The 18,587-nt window shown below is 36.3% G+C and overlaps 1 protein-coding gene across 2 annotated transcripts in view; it reads right to left on the reverse strand.

Annotated features, from left to right (window-relative positions):
• Positions 1-7,715: 7,715 nt before the first annotated feature.
• The window catches only part of LOC117405957 (CWF19-like protein 2), a 53,200-nt gene continuing 42,328 nt past the window's right edge, over positions 7,716-18,587 (reverse strand). For both annotated transcript variants that reach the window (XM_059028518.1, XM_059028517.1), the window contains 5 exons: positions 15,375-15,491; positions 13,656-13,811; positions 12,567-12,647; positions 9,494-9,595; positions 7,716-8,462 (listed from right to left, as the gene is read on the reverse strand). In XM_059028518.1, the coding sequence (XP_058884501.1) occupies positions 8,322-8,462; positions 9,494-9,595; positions 12,567-12,647; positions 13,656-13,811; positions 15,375-15,491 (597 nt within the window). In that variant the 3' untranslated portion in view covers positions 7,716-8,321. The remainder of the gene's footprint in view (positions 8,463-9,493; positions 9,596-12,566; positions 12,648-13,655; positions 13,812-15,374; positions 15,492-18,587) is intronic.

An 18,587-nucleotide genomic window follows, 5' to 3' on the forward strand; every position in this document is an offset into this window, starting at 1 on the left:
ACATGTGGCAAGAGTTTCTTATTCTTGTCTCATGCCTGTACATGATAAATCATAAATGAAACTACACAATGACTGAGAGAGTGGTGAAAATGTTAGTGTATTATACTAAAGATAATGGTTAGGATGGCTTAAATAGAAATGAATCATGTCAAGATCACAATATAAATGATTTCAGGATCTCGACATGGTTGAGATCCTGAGATAGTGTATCTTGTGAGCTCGACATGACATATTCCTATTTTCTTTATTTCCACTGGCCTTAATGAGACACCATAAATGGTAGATATGATGCTTACACCTTTGCAAAACAATGCCTATTTGACAGTGCAATAGCTTATTATTTTTCTGTCATAAAAGACAAGTGGCACTTCATTTACTGAGCTATAAATGAAGAGTGCTTGATACAAGTCTGCTGGGGGGGAGGCTATTTTTTTTTTACTTTTACAAAATGCAGTCTGCTAATTCCCTTCTTAAGAAAGGTGCAGAGAAAACGTCAGTGTAACTGAGTGGGCCATTTATTAAAACAGAAGCTTGCAGCGATATGTCATTCAGATTTCTTCAGAAGACGGCTTACTGATTAATCACCTGCGTCATGTTGATACAAATATAAAAACATTTGGGAATTTAAAAAACAAATTAGTAACACAGTCGACAGTAACCTTAACTACAGGCGACAATGGCAGAAAGTGCTCTCATATAGAATCATTAGGGGTTCCATATTAAGCACTGAATATGGGATCCTATTGGAGCAAATTCCTTAAGTCTTTAAAACCTCTCATATTAAAGTGTCTAGTAGCTGAATATCAAATGCAGCTATTTTTTGTAAAGCAGTCATTTCACTTATGCACAAATACGGTGTATTCCAAACCTCCATAGACATTTCATGGCTACCTCAGACCACTGGTGAACACAAGTTCAATAATGAGTGGAGATATTAAGAGGCGTGAGAAATACTGCAGTTGCTGACATTTTTCTTAAGAAGCTCTCATGATGTTGGTTAGGGTAAAGAAGCTTTTTTTATATTAGGTAATGAGTAACAGAAAAGTGTTTTCACATGTCATAGTATACAATACCTCTTTTGTGCAGTAGAGATCACAATATCGCCATAGGTCTTTATTGGGATTATTAATAGTTGGCCAACAATGAAATTGCCGTTCAGAAATATAGTTTACTGCAATCATTCACTGTGTATAGAGTTACAGTACACACAGGCATGCCAACAAATTGTCATCAATAGTTCTCCTGCAGTAATTACAGCTTGTACATGCTCAGTTCACTGATCTCTTCAGAAACACTGGATCAATGATTGCAGTGATTTACAATGTAATGTTACACTCCTAAAATGTAGTCAAGGAGGATAATCACCAAGTATGGTGTTACTGACAGTTACAATGATCATGCTGTCAATGCTATGCAAATAGGTATGTCAGGGTTTAAAATGCCATGTCATTACACAATTAAATAATTAAATTACATGTACAGACATTACATTTCAAACAAAATTGTGTAATAATTAAAAACATATCAATACATCAACGAGTCTTGGTAGATAGCGATTCTCAGAAAATATGTAATTCACATGGTTAATTACATCAAACAAAGTTGTAATCAAAATAAGCCTATTTCTGATTTATAGATTTATATATTTTTATATATATATATATATATATATATATATATATATATATATATATATATATATATATATATATATATATATATATATATATATATATATATTAGAGGCTGTGTGGTCCAGTGGTTAAAGAAAAGGGCTTGTAACCAGGAGGTCCCCGGTTCAAATCCCACCTCAGCCACTGACTCATTGTGTGACCCTGAGCAAGTCACTTAACCTCCTTGTGCTCCGTCTTTTGGGTGAGACGTAGTTGTAAGTGACTCTGCTGCTGATGCATAGTTCACACACCCTAGTCTCTGTAAGTCGCCTTGGATAAAGGCGTCTGCTAAATAAACAAATAATAATAATAACAGAGCGAGAGAGAATGTATGATATCACTGTTACTTCTGCAAGGCCTATACTATCGAGTGGTGTTAGTGTTAAGGCCTTTCATAATAAGTGCCAGCAAATGTCCAGTCTATTATCTACTTCTCCTTACAAATAACTGTACCAGGTATTATTATTAATTTCTTTGCAGACCCCCTTATCCAGGGCGACTTACAATTGTTACAAGATATCACATTATACATTATTTCACATTATACAGATATCACATTATTTTTACATACAATTACCCATTTATACAGTTGGGTTTTTACTGGAGCAATCTAGGTAAAGTACCTTGCTCAAGGGTACAACAGTAGTGTCCCCCACTGGGGATTGAACCCACAACCCTCTGGTCAGGAGTCCAGAGCCCTAACCACTACTCCACACTGCTGCCGCACTGCTACAGGTAGTCGGTCTCTGTTAAGATTGCTTCACCCAGTATCATGGCAGCAGATAAACGGGTCAATCTGATTGATCTAAACAGCAAATACAGCCACGAAGGTCATTAAGAAAAGGTTAAGCAAAATAAACATGAAACATAGCATTTCTGTGTAAAATATGTAAACAGCAGGGAGTAAACAGCAGGGAGTATCCTATTTCAGGATGACAGTACTTAGATATGCCACCATTTAGATCACTTAAGTAGAACCCCGTTTTCATTCCTGGCTTGCTATATGCAATGTTCAAATCCATTGATCAAGAGCAGTCAGGTGTAAATGGTTTGAACAGGCACGCACACCTCTCTTGACCTGACTAATTACTGGATCTCAATCCAGTGAGGCATCAGAGGATGACTTGACTGAAGTCTGTGGTCAAGGTGACCACATTTCTTGGCAGGCCAGAAATGTTCCAATAATATTATTGTTTTAGTTCTCTATCCCCAGGCTTTGCTTCTGTGATGCCTTGTTTTTCATGCCAGTTTGAGAGTTCCTGGGAAACTTCCAGTTCCATGTCTTTATTTAATCAACTGCATGTGACTCAACTGAAGCAACACTAATTCTGTACCTTACATGTAGAGACACCAGTCCTGCAGTTGGTTTGATTGATTGTACTTTAAATTTTGCAAAGCTGAGGGGGATAAAGAGGAACAGATGTATTTTTTAACAGTAAATTAGTAAGTAAAGAGGTTTGGAAAACTTGAATTATTTTGTTGGCACTCAAAGCACACTTAATTTTTCTCTCTTTGCTTTTATATAATACTACTAGTAGGGTCTATAGAACAAAGACATCAGACATTTGGTGCATCAATAATTCTGGTTCTCAAAGCATCTATCAAAAGGAGGAAAAAACTTCTGTTTTGTTGCCATGTTTGTTTTCTGTCTGACATTAGCGCTAATATGATTGGCAGAAGCTCCTTGTATTGGGATTGGCTGCTCTCATGATCAGTACCCAATAAGAGGGATGAACAGAACTCTCAAATTCCAATTCCCAGGGTGTTAGTGAACGCTCCTATTGAATCACAGATCTGTAGAGTACTAGTAGAAGTGCTTCTACATAAAGCTGCAGTGTCTCACAATCATCTTCAGTGTTAAACTAAAACACTTATTGGTTCCCACTTCAGTTTAGCCCATAGGTTGTGACAGAATTCCAGTGGACAGCGCACATATCCATTGCTCTTCAGCCTATTAATTCACTATCACTGCCCCCAGATGAAAATAATAAGCCAGTTACCAAAAGATGATGTTCAACATTCAGACTGTATGACCTATTTTTTCTCCACTTAATCGAATACAAAAAAAGAGTAATAGGCTGTAGTGTTTGCATGCCTCTCCAGAGAAATAGCTTGTGATCTCGAGGAATAGCGGCATTATAAAAAATATGGCTATACTGAACCGTACTTTAGGCACAAAAATCATAAATAGATACAAAGTCTATTGAACATATTAAAATAGCCTACAAAGAGAGGAGCTGGAGTGTGGATACTGTTTGCTATTTAAAAAAAACACCTCCAACCTTGTTTGTGCAGGCAAAGCTGCATTATTACACTGAATGAGGTTGTGAAGGCTGTGTATTATTGTAGGTGACATTGTCATAAGCTTGAAAGGGAGCTATTCGTGTGAGCCTATTAGAAAGCAAATTATATTACTGTTTCTATTTCTGCATCGTTTATTGACTATGCTAGCCTTGGTTATAGCTCTAATGTACTGTATAAAGCAAATAATACTAAACACAGACCTTTTCATCTAGGTTTCTACAGTATATACGTACCTTCCTTTGAGTTTGCCTTAAAGTGGTTGTAGGTAACAACATGTTCACTCACTATATGTGTCTTGAATGCAGTTTTGAAAAAAAACATGTTCTAGTATCCTCGGGGTCAAATCATTTTACCTGCTGCAAAGGAGTCATTATGGAAGCTACTGGTTGGATACCAGCAGGAAAAAAGGCCCAGAAGGGGTGGGGGCAGCTTCACTCTCAGGTGCAAGACCAGGATAGTGCAACACTCTCTGAAAGCAAGGCTTGCAAAAAGATTTCTTAAACAAAGTGTAGAACCAGATCTCACATCTTCATGTTTGCTAAAACAAAGGTTTCTTTCAGAACAACTGCGTTTCATAAAACCATATTTCACCTTAAAACGCTTTCAATAAATACGTATTGAATACTACGCAGAAAAACTCACAACTGTATTTCTTTTCAGCATGCTGGTAATGCAATTATGGCCAACAGTGTCACTTGATATCATTTCTCAGGTTTAAAAGATGCATTCAATAACTGTTTAAATTAAATTCACTTGAGGAAGGACACAATTCAATTAGATTTTATTTACTGTCACATACATATTTAAACATAGCAGTTGTTAGTTTATCTATCATTCACCTGTTAGAATCTCGTAACAAAAATGGAAGCTTTTTTTAGAAGGGGCAGTTATTTTATCCGTAGACAAGACAGACTGCCAGCCTTTGAATTACGTACATGAAACACTGATTTGCACCAAGGTTAAAAGTGATAACCAGGGGCTGGTGGCATAAAACACCCTGGGTATTAAGTTTAACACTTAAGGATACATTTTCCCTTAACTACGGTTTTGACTTAATTGTGTTAAACGCAAGGAACATTTAAGGGGAAAACTAATGGCAAATTTATTTAACTTGAGGTGTTTCATGCAACTGGCCACAGAGCTTTAACTCTTAACAAATAACATTATCACTGGTCCTCTTGTCAATGTGATTGTTTGAGTTTTACTTATGCATATGCAGAAGTAAACTACTACGGGATAACATTTTTAACAGTATAAATCTAGGAATGATGTGTATATCAATAATTTACTTGTTGCTAGTTGCAACTACTATACTGTAAGTTGTCTTATTGGTTTTATACCAAGAAAATGTTGTATTCCTTTCAGAAAATGTGCCTTTCCCCTTTTGCTTAATAGTGGTTTGTATATTTTATCCCTGTATATATCCACCTTGTCATGTGCTGTCTGATTTGAAGTCACTTTTCATGCTAACTATATTGGTGTTAAGGGGTCAAGACATTGGGGTCTATACAATTTATCTAAACTTTGATGTATTTAAATTCTGTCACTGAGATAATTAAATCTACATACCAAGATTATTAAAATAAGAATCTGAAAGTCTTTGTAGTTCATTTTTGTCTGTGAAGTAAAACCCCAGAATACAAAGGATGGCGGAATGTATATCCATCACAGTTTAGACTGAATAAACCCCACTGGATGCATTGAGGACATCCTGATGTTTGCATTTGTAAGGTCTGTTTTTGCTGTATAAAAAGTAGCCTTAATAAGTACTATCAAGTGTTTTGTATGAACAAGTGTTCTGGTGAAAAAAAACACAGTATTAAAACAAGAAAATATATATCTTAATACCAGAACTGCATTTTAAGGTCCACTTGTCCAATTATATAAATAGTAAGTAAATAACTAGCACCGTGATATAGTATTACAGTACACCCATTAAAACTGAGACATAAAATAATAACATGCCTTAATTGCAGGCTGATATTTTGCATGTTCATTTCCCATTTGGCATGATAAAAATCTATGTGGGGAAGCTCATAATTACCACTGTCTGTTGAATCTGATCTGCAGATAGATGACTTCACTTTCCAGATCTGTCAACCTGGCACCTTTATTAAGCACTACACATACCACAAACAGTCCATATCCCAGTTAAGAGGTTTATCAAGTGTATGGAATATCAGAAGCTTTGAAACATATTGGTTGAATTGACAACTTTAATTGTGTCTTGATTGGATTAAACTTGAGGGAAAGAGTGGGTAACTGCTGAAACCTGGTGAACAAGCCAGTTGTTAACGTTACCTAATTTACATGAAGCATCTCTCTCAACAAAAAACACCAGAGAAACTGGATATGGCTGCTGCTGCCTAATTTTGTTTTTGCACAGGAACAAAAGGTTCAGGCATGGTTTAGGACCAATTATAGCACATCTTATATATACACATCTTATCATTTGTGAAACTTGTAGAGATTAGGATGAACTAGGGAAAGCAATTTGTTGGGTAATCCTTTTCCATGTTTCTGATTGAATGTTTAATTACCACAATGGGCACAAGGGGGCTATCAAGACATCTTCAGACAAAACAAAAACAGAAATATTGGGAAATCAGCATTACTAAAAACAATGAACGTTCCAAAAATGGCCAACTGAGAAGAGATCAGCCATACAATGTTTTGAGGGTAAATCCCCCCCCCCCCCCCCCCCCAATCATCATCATGATGTTACGAGTAGTTCCTGTTGCTATAAAAGGGATGGGGCAACATTTTCCAGATTCGTTGAACTCATGTTTACTTAAAAGTGGCTGCTGCACTTAATGAGGATCATTAAGAAAAGCAGAACAATCTTAATAGACCTTGGAAACGGCTCATTTAATAGCTGCATCGCTGATGAGCTGCTGCTTTGTATTATAATGATGCCTTCAAGTGAAAGATGGAAAACTTTCATGTTAAATAAACTACGGCTTCTAAATGAGTCTTTTTTCTAATTTTATTTAAAGCTACTCTCATGCCAGATAGATAACCCACAGTCTAGACATGATAGGATATGGGAACAAGCAGACTTTTTAAAGCTACTTTTTACATACATATATAAACAAACTACAGGGAAAGTGAAAGAGGGACTGTATATGGAACCCTGAATATTATGTAGTTTATGCCCCAAGGCGAGATGGGTATTGAAATAACTGGAAAGAGGAAAATGTCGTCAGCCATTAAATAGGGAGAGCAAGACTACCTTTCCCAGAATGCCTCTGTGGTCAGAAAAAAAACAGGCAGTAGAAACACAGTTTCCTCATGAGACACACTTGTCTGTAATCAAGCAGGCATGTATATAAAGACGGGTGTTACGATTCATAGGTTGTCTGTGTGAAGGCTGAGACCTGTGCACAGACCCGATGACTACTGAAAAGGTTTGAAATATACGTATATGTTCTTTGTAACATTGTTTTGTTGAATCAGAAAACGGCTTAGCTGTCGGATTAATAAATGTGTACACCATAACTCTCTGGATTTTGCATCAAATCTTCATTGTGTTAATAACTCCTAGCCACCTATACAAGTTTCCTGTTAAATTTGATCATAATCTTTTACTTACTGTGCGCTTATTATGAGGACCCTCTGCATGTGCCTGCACTGGTTATATGAACAGCAGGTGTTGATGAAGGTGCAGATATTAGAAAAAATAATAAGACAACATTTAACCAATTTCAGTTTTAGAAAAATTACCAATGGCAATTAAAATGAAAGATTAAAAAGAAGTCATCAGTTTACTTACAAAATAACTCACAAAAGGTAATTTAAAAGAAATGCAAAACATCCATTAAAAGCAAACCTGGCTGTCATTCAGGACATTGAACACTTGTGTTTCTATAACCACAGCTTTCAAGTGTTGCTCAGGTGAGGTTGCTTAAATAACTCAAAAAAGAAAGCTGGGCAATAGTGGACCAGAAAGAGAAAATAATACATGCAAACCACAAGTAATATTCTTTAAGGGCTTTTGAAATCGTAGGTAGAACTACATTCTCCATAATGAAAACGTTATCATTCGTTCTTAATTGAAACTCATGAAATACACTTTACAGTAGTACTAAAAGGAAACTGAAAAATCACAGGTATGAAGAACCATGAAGTGACTAGCATTTGTTTTCAGAGCTTACATATTGTCATATAGCTTTTTCAAAATCCTGTAGTAACGCAATTTAGCAAACCTCAGTGAATCAGGTTTTGAATACATGGTTCTTTATCCTACAGTAAGATATATTTAAGACACTTTCAAAACATTTGCAATAGATAACTAAATGACCTTTAAAAAGGAAAATAATATCTGGTTCTGCTTCCCTGAAGACATTAATCTTGATTTTTAGTGCAGTCAAAAGGCTTCCACCATTGGGCAAACTGCAGGACTTTCTTCCGCTGGTCATCAAAATTTTCTCGGAAGGGTTTTCTCCAACATCTTGGTTCCAGGTCAAGCATACCGCCAATTATTTCCTACCAAAGACAAGAAAAAGAAAATATCCCCCAAAACAAGGAGCAATACATCTGTGGTTAACTCAATGTCTCCTTAAATGCTCAGTGAAATAGTTATAAAAAAAAAATAAAAAAAGGTTGATTCCTACACCAAATGATTATAGCATTTTCTCAGGGAGACACAACACCTTTGGCAGAAGGTTGGGGGACTGTTGCACGTTTTTGCAACATGGGGTCTCACATTGGGAAGACTGGCACAGAGACTAATCAAGTTGGGAAGACTGGCACAGAGACTAATCAAGATATATTTTCCAGCAGGCAATCATAAGCACTTAGAAGCACTAGACTAAGTGCACTGAACTAAAGGGGAGGTTAGGTCAGAAGGGAATTAAAGTAATTTTGTTCTATCAACTCTGCTTTGGTGTATAGGGTTTTGAGTATCCTGAATACCCCTCTTAATGCAACTTTTACTGTCATCTATTATGGTCCAATTACTCTTTTTAGACCGCAAAATATACACCGACAACAGCTCATGTTTTTTGTCGATCCAAGCTTATTCCTAGCTAAACTGGATCAAATACACCAAATAACATACAGAAAAACTGAGGAAAAATCAAAGCTTATTTTGTCTTTGTTCCTATCGTTTCAAACTTTAGCAGCATTGTTAAGTGAACAGTAGTTTCCAGCAGAGCTCAAATATGCAAGTGGCTTGACATTGCTACACAGATCTTTACTTGTATTTCTCCTTTTCCTTTAGCTGTGGCACTTAGCACTGATATCCTCATGTTAATAATGATGGGATGTCTGATTTTTTTAAATGCCAATGTGTTTGTGTTTAAAAAAAAAAAAAAGACTTCAAAAAGGGAATAAACCAGTTAATTTACTACCTTGTATTACTGTACTAAGAGATGCTCAACAGTAAGAAGCAAACAATATCGTTTGTCTGTACAAATCCACGTTTTTTACAGGTCATTTGAACTCTCACATTGTCATGTCTGTAGGCAATTCTTTCAAACGGTCACAGTTGTAACTGTTGTTTTAGTCATGAATACCTTGCCAAAATAATGAGGGAACTTGTGCTCGTTTTCAATCACATGAGCGTATCCTCCTTGAAGCCCGAAATCCACAGAGAAATAGGGAAGTCCTTTAGGAACCTGAAAGAAAGACAACATTGCATGCAGTCACAATACGTTTCTGCATCCGCCAAAAAACAGTCAATCCATTCTCAGTTAACAAAAGCCTCACTCCTTGCCCATTTGAATAATGTCATTGTTTCTTTCAAAAGAAAGCAGAATGTCAATGTGTGTATCTTACTCCCATGTAGGCAGTTTAATTTGTGGCTATGCAAATAAATTTCAAAATCAAGCCAGTAGTCCAGGACAATTGTGTAATATATGGATGCACTTTTTGTAAATTAAAAGTATCAGCTTTTTAGTACCTACGGATAATAATGTCAGGTTCTCAGCTGATTTAATAAAGAGCTCACTGTACATGTGCTAGAGTAGCGGTGCTGTGGATATGCAATCTGGTATTAAAGCGATGGAGAACACCCCTTGACTTCTACATCATTAGCACTACTTACTGTTGCTACTTGCAGTGTATCAAGTACTCCTGCAAATATATATTTTTAAAATAAATTACCCATGTTTATATTCCACAAAGCCTGGATCGTTAATCAACAGCGATGCAATTTCGCTTGACTAATTCCACAGTTGATTTAATGATGCAGGACAATGGCTGGCATATTGTTATCGTCTTAAAAAGAAAGCTGCAGCAAAAAGTGAAAAGGCTTCATGAAAGTAAGGGGTGTATGCCAGCGCATTAAGCCTTTTACCTTCAGTCATGGGTGCCCAATCACTGTCCTGGAGGGCCACTCCACTCCAGGTTTAACAGGTAAAATGATATAATTAACTACTTTGGGGTCTGGATGCAGGTTTAACTGGTTCATGTTGATTTTAAGTGTGACCTTTGCCTCCATTACTGTATATGCCTGTTCCCAATATATGCATCTCCATGGTGGACATCATCATCTTGGGATGTGTCTCATTGGCCTAAGTCAAATTTAGATTGGGCAACAGGAGGATTTTTTTTTGCTTGTATTGTTTTGTTTAGTTGGGCTAGACAACTAAAAAAAAGTCAAAATCCACCCCTTCTAAACAAAATAGTTGCCTTTAATCTGTCAACACAGTAATGTAAACGGAAAGGTACATTCATCTCACTAACAATACCTGCCACTGGCAATCCACATTAACAGAAGGGCTGCAAAGACGAAACCTTAACCTGTGTTTTAAGAAAATCAGTCTCTGCATTACCTGCAGGTAATTCCTAGTGACTGCTAACTTATTTATATTATCAGACATGAGTTGACCCAACAGCACTGCAGAATGTGCATATTACAAACCAGCCTTAGTTTGGTTCAGAATTTTGAAACTTTATATCTGCATCATAAATTCAACCTCTACTCCTGGTGTGCAGGATTCTGCATGCGTATGACTATCCCTTAGCATTCTGCAAATTTGACAGGTTCTTCTTTCCTAACCTGTAACATGCTCTTGCTGAAATGTATGCATGCTAAAATCATACATCCAATGGTCAAACCTATTTCTAGTTTCAATCATAAAGTATATCAGATTGTACAGTGTTAAATCATACTGCGAGTCATTGCTTGAATCACGCATACACACTTTGTAGACCAAAAACCAAGAACATAAGCAGAGGTAAAATGTATATGGCCTTCATCCTTGGGAATCTCTCATATTTGAATACGAGTTAATAAAAAAGTGCTCCTGGGCAAGCACTGTCAGTCACTGCTGTAGATAAATCTAACAGACCATTCTTTCAAACAGGATCAAAATTAATGTCAGCTCTTTCAAGACTGACACCGTCAATTGTCTCTTGGTGGTAAAAATCCCCCTGCTGTAAATCATGGAATCCATCCAGTAAGGCTTATTTTTTAATAGGAAATACAGAGAAAAAATAATATAGCGTCCCTAATCTCAGACATTCCCTGTGTTGGGTATTGCTTAAATAATTACTAATAACTACACATTTCTGAGTTGCCAAGTGTTTAGGTTTAATATGTCACCAATAATTGCTTTCTGAACAACAATGTTTCAAATAGATAAGGTTCTACTGCAATTACCTGTCAACATGTGGAAAATATGTAATTGTACTGTGTATATTGCATGGAATTACTCATTGACATCAAACTTTTTCATCTCCCTTACCACAACTAAATCTAGTGTCTGCCATTATTCTGATAAAGACGATATAATGTTACATTTTTATGGAACAGTTGAGCAGAAACACATTTAATAATTATAAATACAAAAGTTGAATTAACGGTCCCACTTACTTCTCTTGGGATTCCAAGTCAGAATATCCTACTAAGATATGCTGAGTATACAAAGTATATCCTGAGATAAACCTAATGTCAAATATTAATAACACCAACCACAATTTTAATAAATTAAAAGATGCATACCTGATGCTATTTGGATACTGTACCCATACTTTAATTTAATACTCATTTGCATTTCTATTGTGTTAAACACTTTGCAACACAGTTTTCATCAATAAAATTTACTTTTATTTCAAAAACACTTTCATAACTGCTATAGCTTTGGGACTGGTTGCGTGTAACTCGGGTATTCATCCACTCGGAAATAGGTTTATTACCTTGAACACTTAAACAGCCCTAACGATAACTTAATTAAAAATATCTTGATGACAGTTACTAACATTATAATTACTATTATTATCGCTGCTATAACTATTATAATTAGACCCATGTGCCCCTTGGAGGCAAAATAATACCACCAGAGCTCACACAGTCCACTGACTAGGCTGGGTAATTCCATTGCACCTCCAAGTCAGGAAACCAACTTCATTGAAAAGCATATACATACTGGAGTTCTGTGTATGAAGAGTAATATGTCATTCAGTTCTCAGGTATGTAAATTCTGGTACCCTAACTTCGTACTTGTTTGAGTGATTTTATGTAAGACTAATTATGAAATGGTGCCAAGCATTGTGCTGAATTCTAAAAGCTTTGGCTACAGACAAATTCTCAGGCTTCTACATATTTCAGTAAGCACACTGTGGAGGGGCAATTATGCCACTTACAGCCCTGCGCACGTCCCTCGAAGAAAGGTCAATCAGCTTCTTATTCATAGCCCACTCTTCATCAGATTCCATTATAGCTTTCTGCAAAGGGAACATATTGGAATATAAAACAGACATGCTTGCATTAACGCAGGATTTAACAGTGTGGATTTAAAAGGGCTTTTCCAACCCATTATATGCTATTGTATACAGCAGTAACAGCTGCTTGGGTAGGTATACATTATACCAAGTTATACATCTTAAATGTATGTAACAGACAGATAATAATGTAAATTAAAAATGACAAATCAATGTATTATTAATACCTGGAACAGAAGAAACATGCTCTATAGCATTAGACTGGGTCACTAGTCACCCTCTAGAGGTGGAGAGACAAAGACTGGCTTTTGTTAGTTTTGATTCAGAGAGGTTAAAGCAATCCTCATGCTAAATCAATGATATACCCTTACATATACAGTAGCAGCAATCATGCTTGTTTGCAGTTCGGCCTTTGTAGGGGCCAAGGGTACATCAACAGAAAGCATTTCAAAGGGTATATTAACTGTCAAAATGACAAGGGTTTATTTTAGTTAGCTTCTTCTTACATATGCTATACACTGCAATATGACTGATCAGTAAAGTGTTATATTTCAGGGTTTCAATCGTTTTAAAGTGTTGATCTACAGAGGATCCATGCGTTGTTAGCTCAGCCCAAAACAGAATGTGTTTTCTAAACAGCCTGCAATCATGGCACAGATCATTGACTTGTGGTTTATATTGTGAAAATCACAAGCAAATACCTGATTACTTATTCAATTTGCCCTAAATTGTCCACATTTCCATTTGCAGCCTGACCAATGATTGTTGGAAACCAACAAAATGATTAAATGTTTAGGTCATTTCTTTATGTATACATTTATTTGTATTTGTACAGGCCAGGATAGACCCTTGACATGGAACATCTGATTTACAAGGGCGTCCCAAAAGTGTAGAGTCTTGTAAAGGAGTTATCCCTCTATATATGCAACAGGCGTAAATCTACAGCATCCACAGAGCGATTTCCCATCAATGCTTTGGCTATGTTAAATATCTGTGTACTGGGTACAGTACCTTGAAATAGATTGGAGCCATGTCCCCCACTTCCCTCGGCAGAGGAATGCACTCGTAGACCATGTGGTGTCGCTTCTTTGGGTTCATGTGTGTCTCCAGGAACACACAGTCTTGCCCTTGATCTTCAAACATCTTCACTAAGGCTCTCCGGAACATCTGCAGCATGCAACAAAAAACAGATGCAGCAAACAGGTTTATCCCAGAGGCTGCATGCACTTCAGCAGAGGGCACTACCTGTCAGATACTTCACATTGTGTTTCACTAGACACCTAGCCTTCAGCTGGGGAAACAACCGTTTTAATTATCTGGTGGGTAATGTCAGCTGAATTGGGTATTATTGTTTAAACACTGCAGTGTCTGAGTGTCTGTTCTAAAACAACAGGTAACAATGCAGGTTTAAATACAAATGGAATTATTTATTTTAATATTAAGTGCTTCATTATTTTTACTGATATAAAAGCTTATGAAAAAGCATTATTGCTCTAGAAAATACTGTTAATAGCAATTTGGATATATTTATTCACAAGGAACAACTGTATATTCTTCTTGATAATCTAAGTCATTACCAGAAGAGATTGTGTATTGTGTTTATAAATATGTATTAAAAGATGTAACTATTTGCCTATGCAATAGTTAAGTTTTGTATTTCTGAAAATAAAAGTATCTTGTTTTCTGTCTAGTATACCCTTCTAAATCCTTTAAGACTGTACAAAATAAAATTATCTTTATTTAAGTTAATTCTCCATAAAACCCAAATTTAAATCCAAAAGAGGTTTTCATTAGCTTGTCAATTCATAGTTTAAGGTTGTGTTCACACCGGGTCTGTTTAGAGGGTTTGGTCCGCACTCGGTATGGTTCGGTATGAAGTCCACTTAGGAAACTAACTGTACCGAGTCCACCTGAACAGTCTGGTTCGCTTGCTAAACCTCAATGTGAACAACTGCTAGACTAACCTGACTAGGAAGTAAACATTTTGCGGTTTAGTAAATTCTGAGGAAAACTAAAAAAAAAAAAAAGTCTCTGGGAACTACATTAGGGTTACCAGACATCCCGGGAAAATTGAGATTGTAACAGTTTTCAGCCTTCATTTTTTGTCCCGGTCGGAAACAGTAAAATTGTTAATTGTCCCAATATTGCTATTGTATAAATCTGTGGCAGCGTGCTCAGCAAGTTAATAGCACAGTAATGTATTAGCTTGTGTGTTCGCGGCAAAAAAAGTGGTTTTGCATAATGCACTTTTAAAAGTTATAGCCAATACAATGTAATCCTTCAACATACATGTATTAATTACACTGCTAAATTAGCTTCTGGGATTAGCATGCAGTAAAATGAAATGTTAATTAAAACAACGAGGTTACATTTTGATCTCGATTGTCTTCCTTGAACAACTACACTGTCAGCTCTTCCAATTAACAAGTTGCAATGGAAAGTGGGTATGTACTGTCGCACTGACCTAAATGTCTTTTTCAATTGAACTTCTGATGAACTTTGCTGCTCAATAAAAACGATACATTTTTCCAATACGTGTTACTAGTGTACAAGGTTATCTTAGGCTGCTCTACATGGACCAGAGTGACAATAATGTTTAAGCCTCAACCAACACTGATGTCCACTGAAATACGCCAGCTTCCCACCATCCCACAAAAGCATTGATTCCTTCAACAAGTAGACCATTAGCTTTAATAGGATGGAAAGGGGTTTGTCTGGTGTTGTACTGACTTGGGTTTCTTGCCAGATGTCCTCATCCAATGTTGTTGCAGAAGTGTGGTGGTGCAGTGGTGCTATCAAACAGTGACCCTCTGCCAGTGACTTGCAGTTCGGCAGACATAGGTATACCTGGAAGGGTTTAAAAGAGAAAAGCATTTTGTACAGTTAGGATACAAATGCAAACTACCTGATACTCTCATTTTGGACTAGGAATCGGAATAATGTATTTGCTTGCTTGAAGATAATTGATCCAATTTTTCTCAAAGGGCCTCAATTACGTTCATATCCGTAAATGGACAGTGACAAGTCTCCAGTGTGCTATTCATACCAAAACTTCAAGACCAACGGAAAGGGAATATGTGGTCTTCTCATTGCAAATTCTCATAACCATGATGTACAGCTACGACAAGAACTGCATTCATTTCACCAGCACAGCATTATATTATTAGCATGTAAGTAAAGAAAGAAAAAAGCCATTTAAAGAAAGTAATAAAATATTCTCATGTTCCCTGTCTATCTGTTAAGTTCAGGATTATTTTTAAAACTCTCCTGCTCCCCTACAATGCCCTTCATCACACAGGTCCCGAGTACTTCCTCAACCTGCTGACCCGCTATGTCCCTGCCCGCAAGCTGAGGTCCTCCGACTCTAGCCTGCTTGTTATCCCCCAAGTAAAAGTGCACCACACTTGAAGAACGCTCGTTTAGCTTCATGGCTCTGACTCTTTGCAACTCTCTCCCAGCTTTGGTGCGTGATGCTCCCACCGTCACTCACTTTAAATCAACTCTCAAGACCCACTTGTTCTCTCTTGCTTTCCATGCTCTTTAAGCCTGATATCTGCTATTAGCTGCTGTGTTGCTGCTACTATTTCATGTATTATGCTACTATCATGAATTATGCATTTTTCACTGTACTTAATGTATTGTGTTTTTTTTTTTTTACTCTATAGCATGTATTATGCATTTCTCTGTATTTAAAAGTACTTTGGATTCTCTTGTTGTTACTGCATCTTGTAAAGTGCTTTGTGATGGTGGTCCACTATGAAAGGCGCTATATAAAAATAAAGACTGATTGATTGATTGAAGAAATGTCACACTTAATAGCAAAATATATTTGATGGGCTCATAATTTTCTTAATATTAATAATCAGAAGCAAATTTAATTTTTAAAACATTGTTTTAATATCGGAATACAGGGCTATAAAAAGCCAAATTTAAATGAAAGTTTCATAACCAATTTTTCCAAATCACCTAATTAGCATGTTTATCTCCCTAAAGTGGATTCCAGGAGATGAAGCTAAATGAGAAAAAAAAGTACAGTATCTTCCAAATCTTGCCTTTAAAAAAAAAAATTTAGGACGGATCACAGTCTAGGGTTATTAAAAATAAATATTAAGCAGAAAAAGATCAATCTGACCTGCCATACAGAATTCATAAACTGGGGAGAAAAAAAAAAACATACTAAGATTATACTGGGGTCTTTTTCAGATCTTCTAAAATGAATTCTCTCTATTTTTAGTGATTTCAGATAATGTCAAACAGGACGCAAGCATAAAAATGTTGCTTTCATCTCTGACCCGCATGATCTCAATTGCACTTATCACAGTTCAGTTTCTACCAAGCAATCCTTTAAGTCACAGGGGTCTATGAAATACCCTTTTTATATCAGCAGCCCCAGCCCACTTCCAGCACATTGGATACCAGTGCCACAATCACTTTCTCCATCAAAAGAAACTAGTTTCACAGATCTCCTACTACTTGGAAAATAAAGTAGGTATAAAAAGAAAACATGTATTGCATTTTCAGTTGCTGCATTACAGCATAGCATCTGACAACCACAAAGACCCTCTTGTGTTTGTGAACAGAAAACAGAGATGTCAGGTATACTGTCAAAACAGTTCTGTAATCGAATGCAGAAAAAAAAAATCATAACTTACAAAGAAACCTCTTCTAGAAATTCTTTAGGTTATGTTAAAATAAATAAATACATAAATAAATAAAACACACTAACTACCTTATTAACTCAAATTTAAAGTCACACTTTGACAAATAAAGGTTCAAATTTGCGGGGAGTGACCTGGATTCAAAGGCAATTTGGATTCTGGGTTTTTCAGTTAGGGGACCAATTTGCGTAATGTCAATTATCCTGGTGCGTTTGCATGAGAGCTGTGGACACAGCAAAGCACACTACATGAATTACCTTCATACGGTACCAATATATTAAAATGGCTACACAGCGAACTTCATGCAAGCTTTTAAAAGAAACGTCATCTTGTTTGCTGAAGAAAAGGGAAACCGTGAATTTGGGGCGTCCGAGATGTGTGTCAGAAGATGGAGATGCAATTGAAAGGAGGACAATAAAACGTACTGAAATAAACTAAAAGGTCATTTAACATTTTCAAGCTACTGTAAAATGCAAGGACTGCCGTTCAATACCCCTGCTAAAAAATTATAAAAAAAGTACTATAGTATACTATAGCACTTTGTAATTTTTTGGCAGGGACTATAAAATACTGTACTGTACATATTTTCTTTTCTCATTCGTAATATATTGGTGACTTACATTGATGCTTTAATGTACGATAATACAGTGTTCCATGCAGGCACCTAGAATTTAAAAGGTAATTTAAACATTCATTATTGTGCTTTTTTCATTCAGAGTTAAATATGACTTGTATTCAGGGTGTTTATTTATTTTATGGTCTTTGAATTTGGGGGTGCCACTTGAATTCAGGGTCGACTTAAATTTGAGTAAATACAGTCATTAATTAATATTAGCAGTAAAGTATATTGAGATAAACTGTAAAAATCTGAAATTTGCTCCAAAAGTGAATGTCAAAGTTTGTGTGTTTAATGCCATGATATACCTCATTGCTGTCACCTCATGCGATATCTGAAAAGTGTATGAGGTGGCAGAATTGCAATCATATTTGATTGACATACTGTTCTGAACTCATGTGGTTGGGTGGTCAGGTGAAGATGCAATTGTGGGGCTTGTTATGGAATATTAAATAAAATGTAACATAAGCTCATGTACAGTATAAATGATCAGAATCCCAAATGTTTACTTTGTTAAATTGTATTAAAATTGTTTTACAAAACAGGAATACAATCCATTTTGCATAAAAAAATGAACAAATGTGGCTTTTGGTGGAATTACCAAGCCATGCCGTTGTTACTGTTGATACACAGGGATCCTTTAAGAGCCAACTAGATGAAGACCAATCA

The sequence above is a fragment of the Acipenser ruthenus genome, chromosome 8, assembly GCF_902713425.1.
Source record: "Acipenser ruthenus chromosome 8, fAciRut3.2 maternal haplotype, whole genome shotgun sequence".
NCBI lineage: Eukaryota > Metazoa > Chordata > Actinopteri > Acipenseriformes > Acipenseridae > Acipenser > Acipenser ruthenus.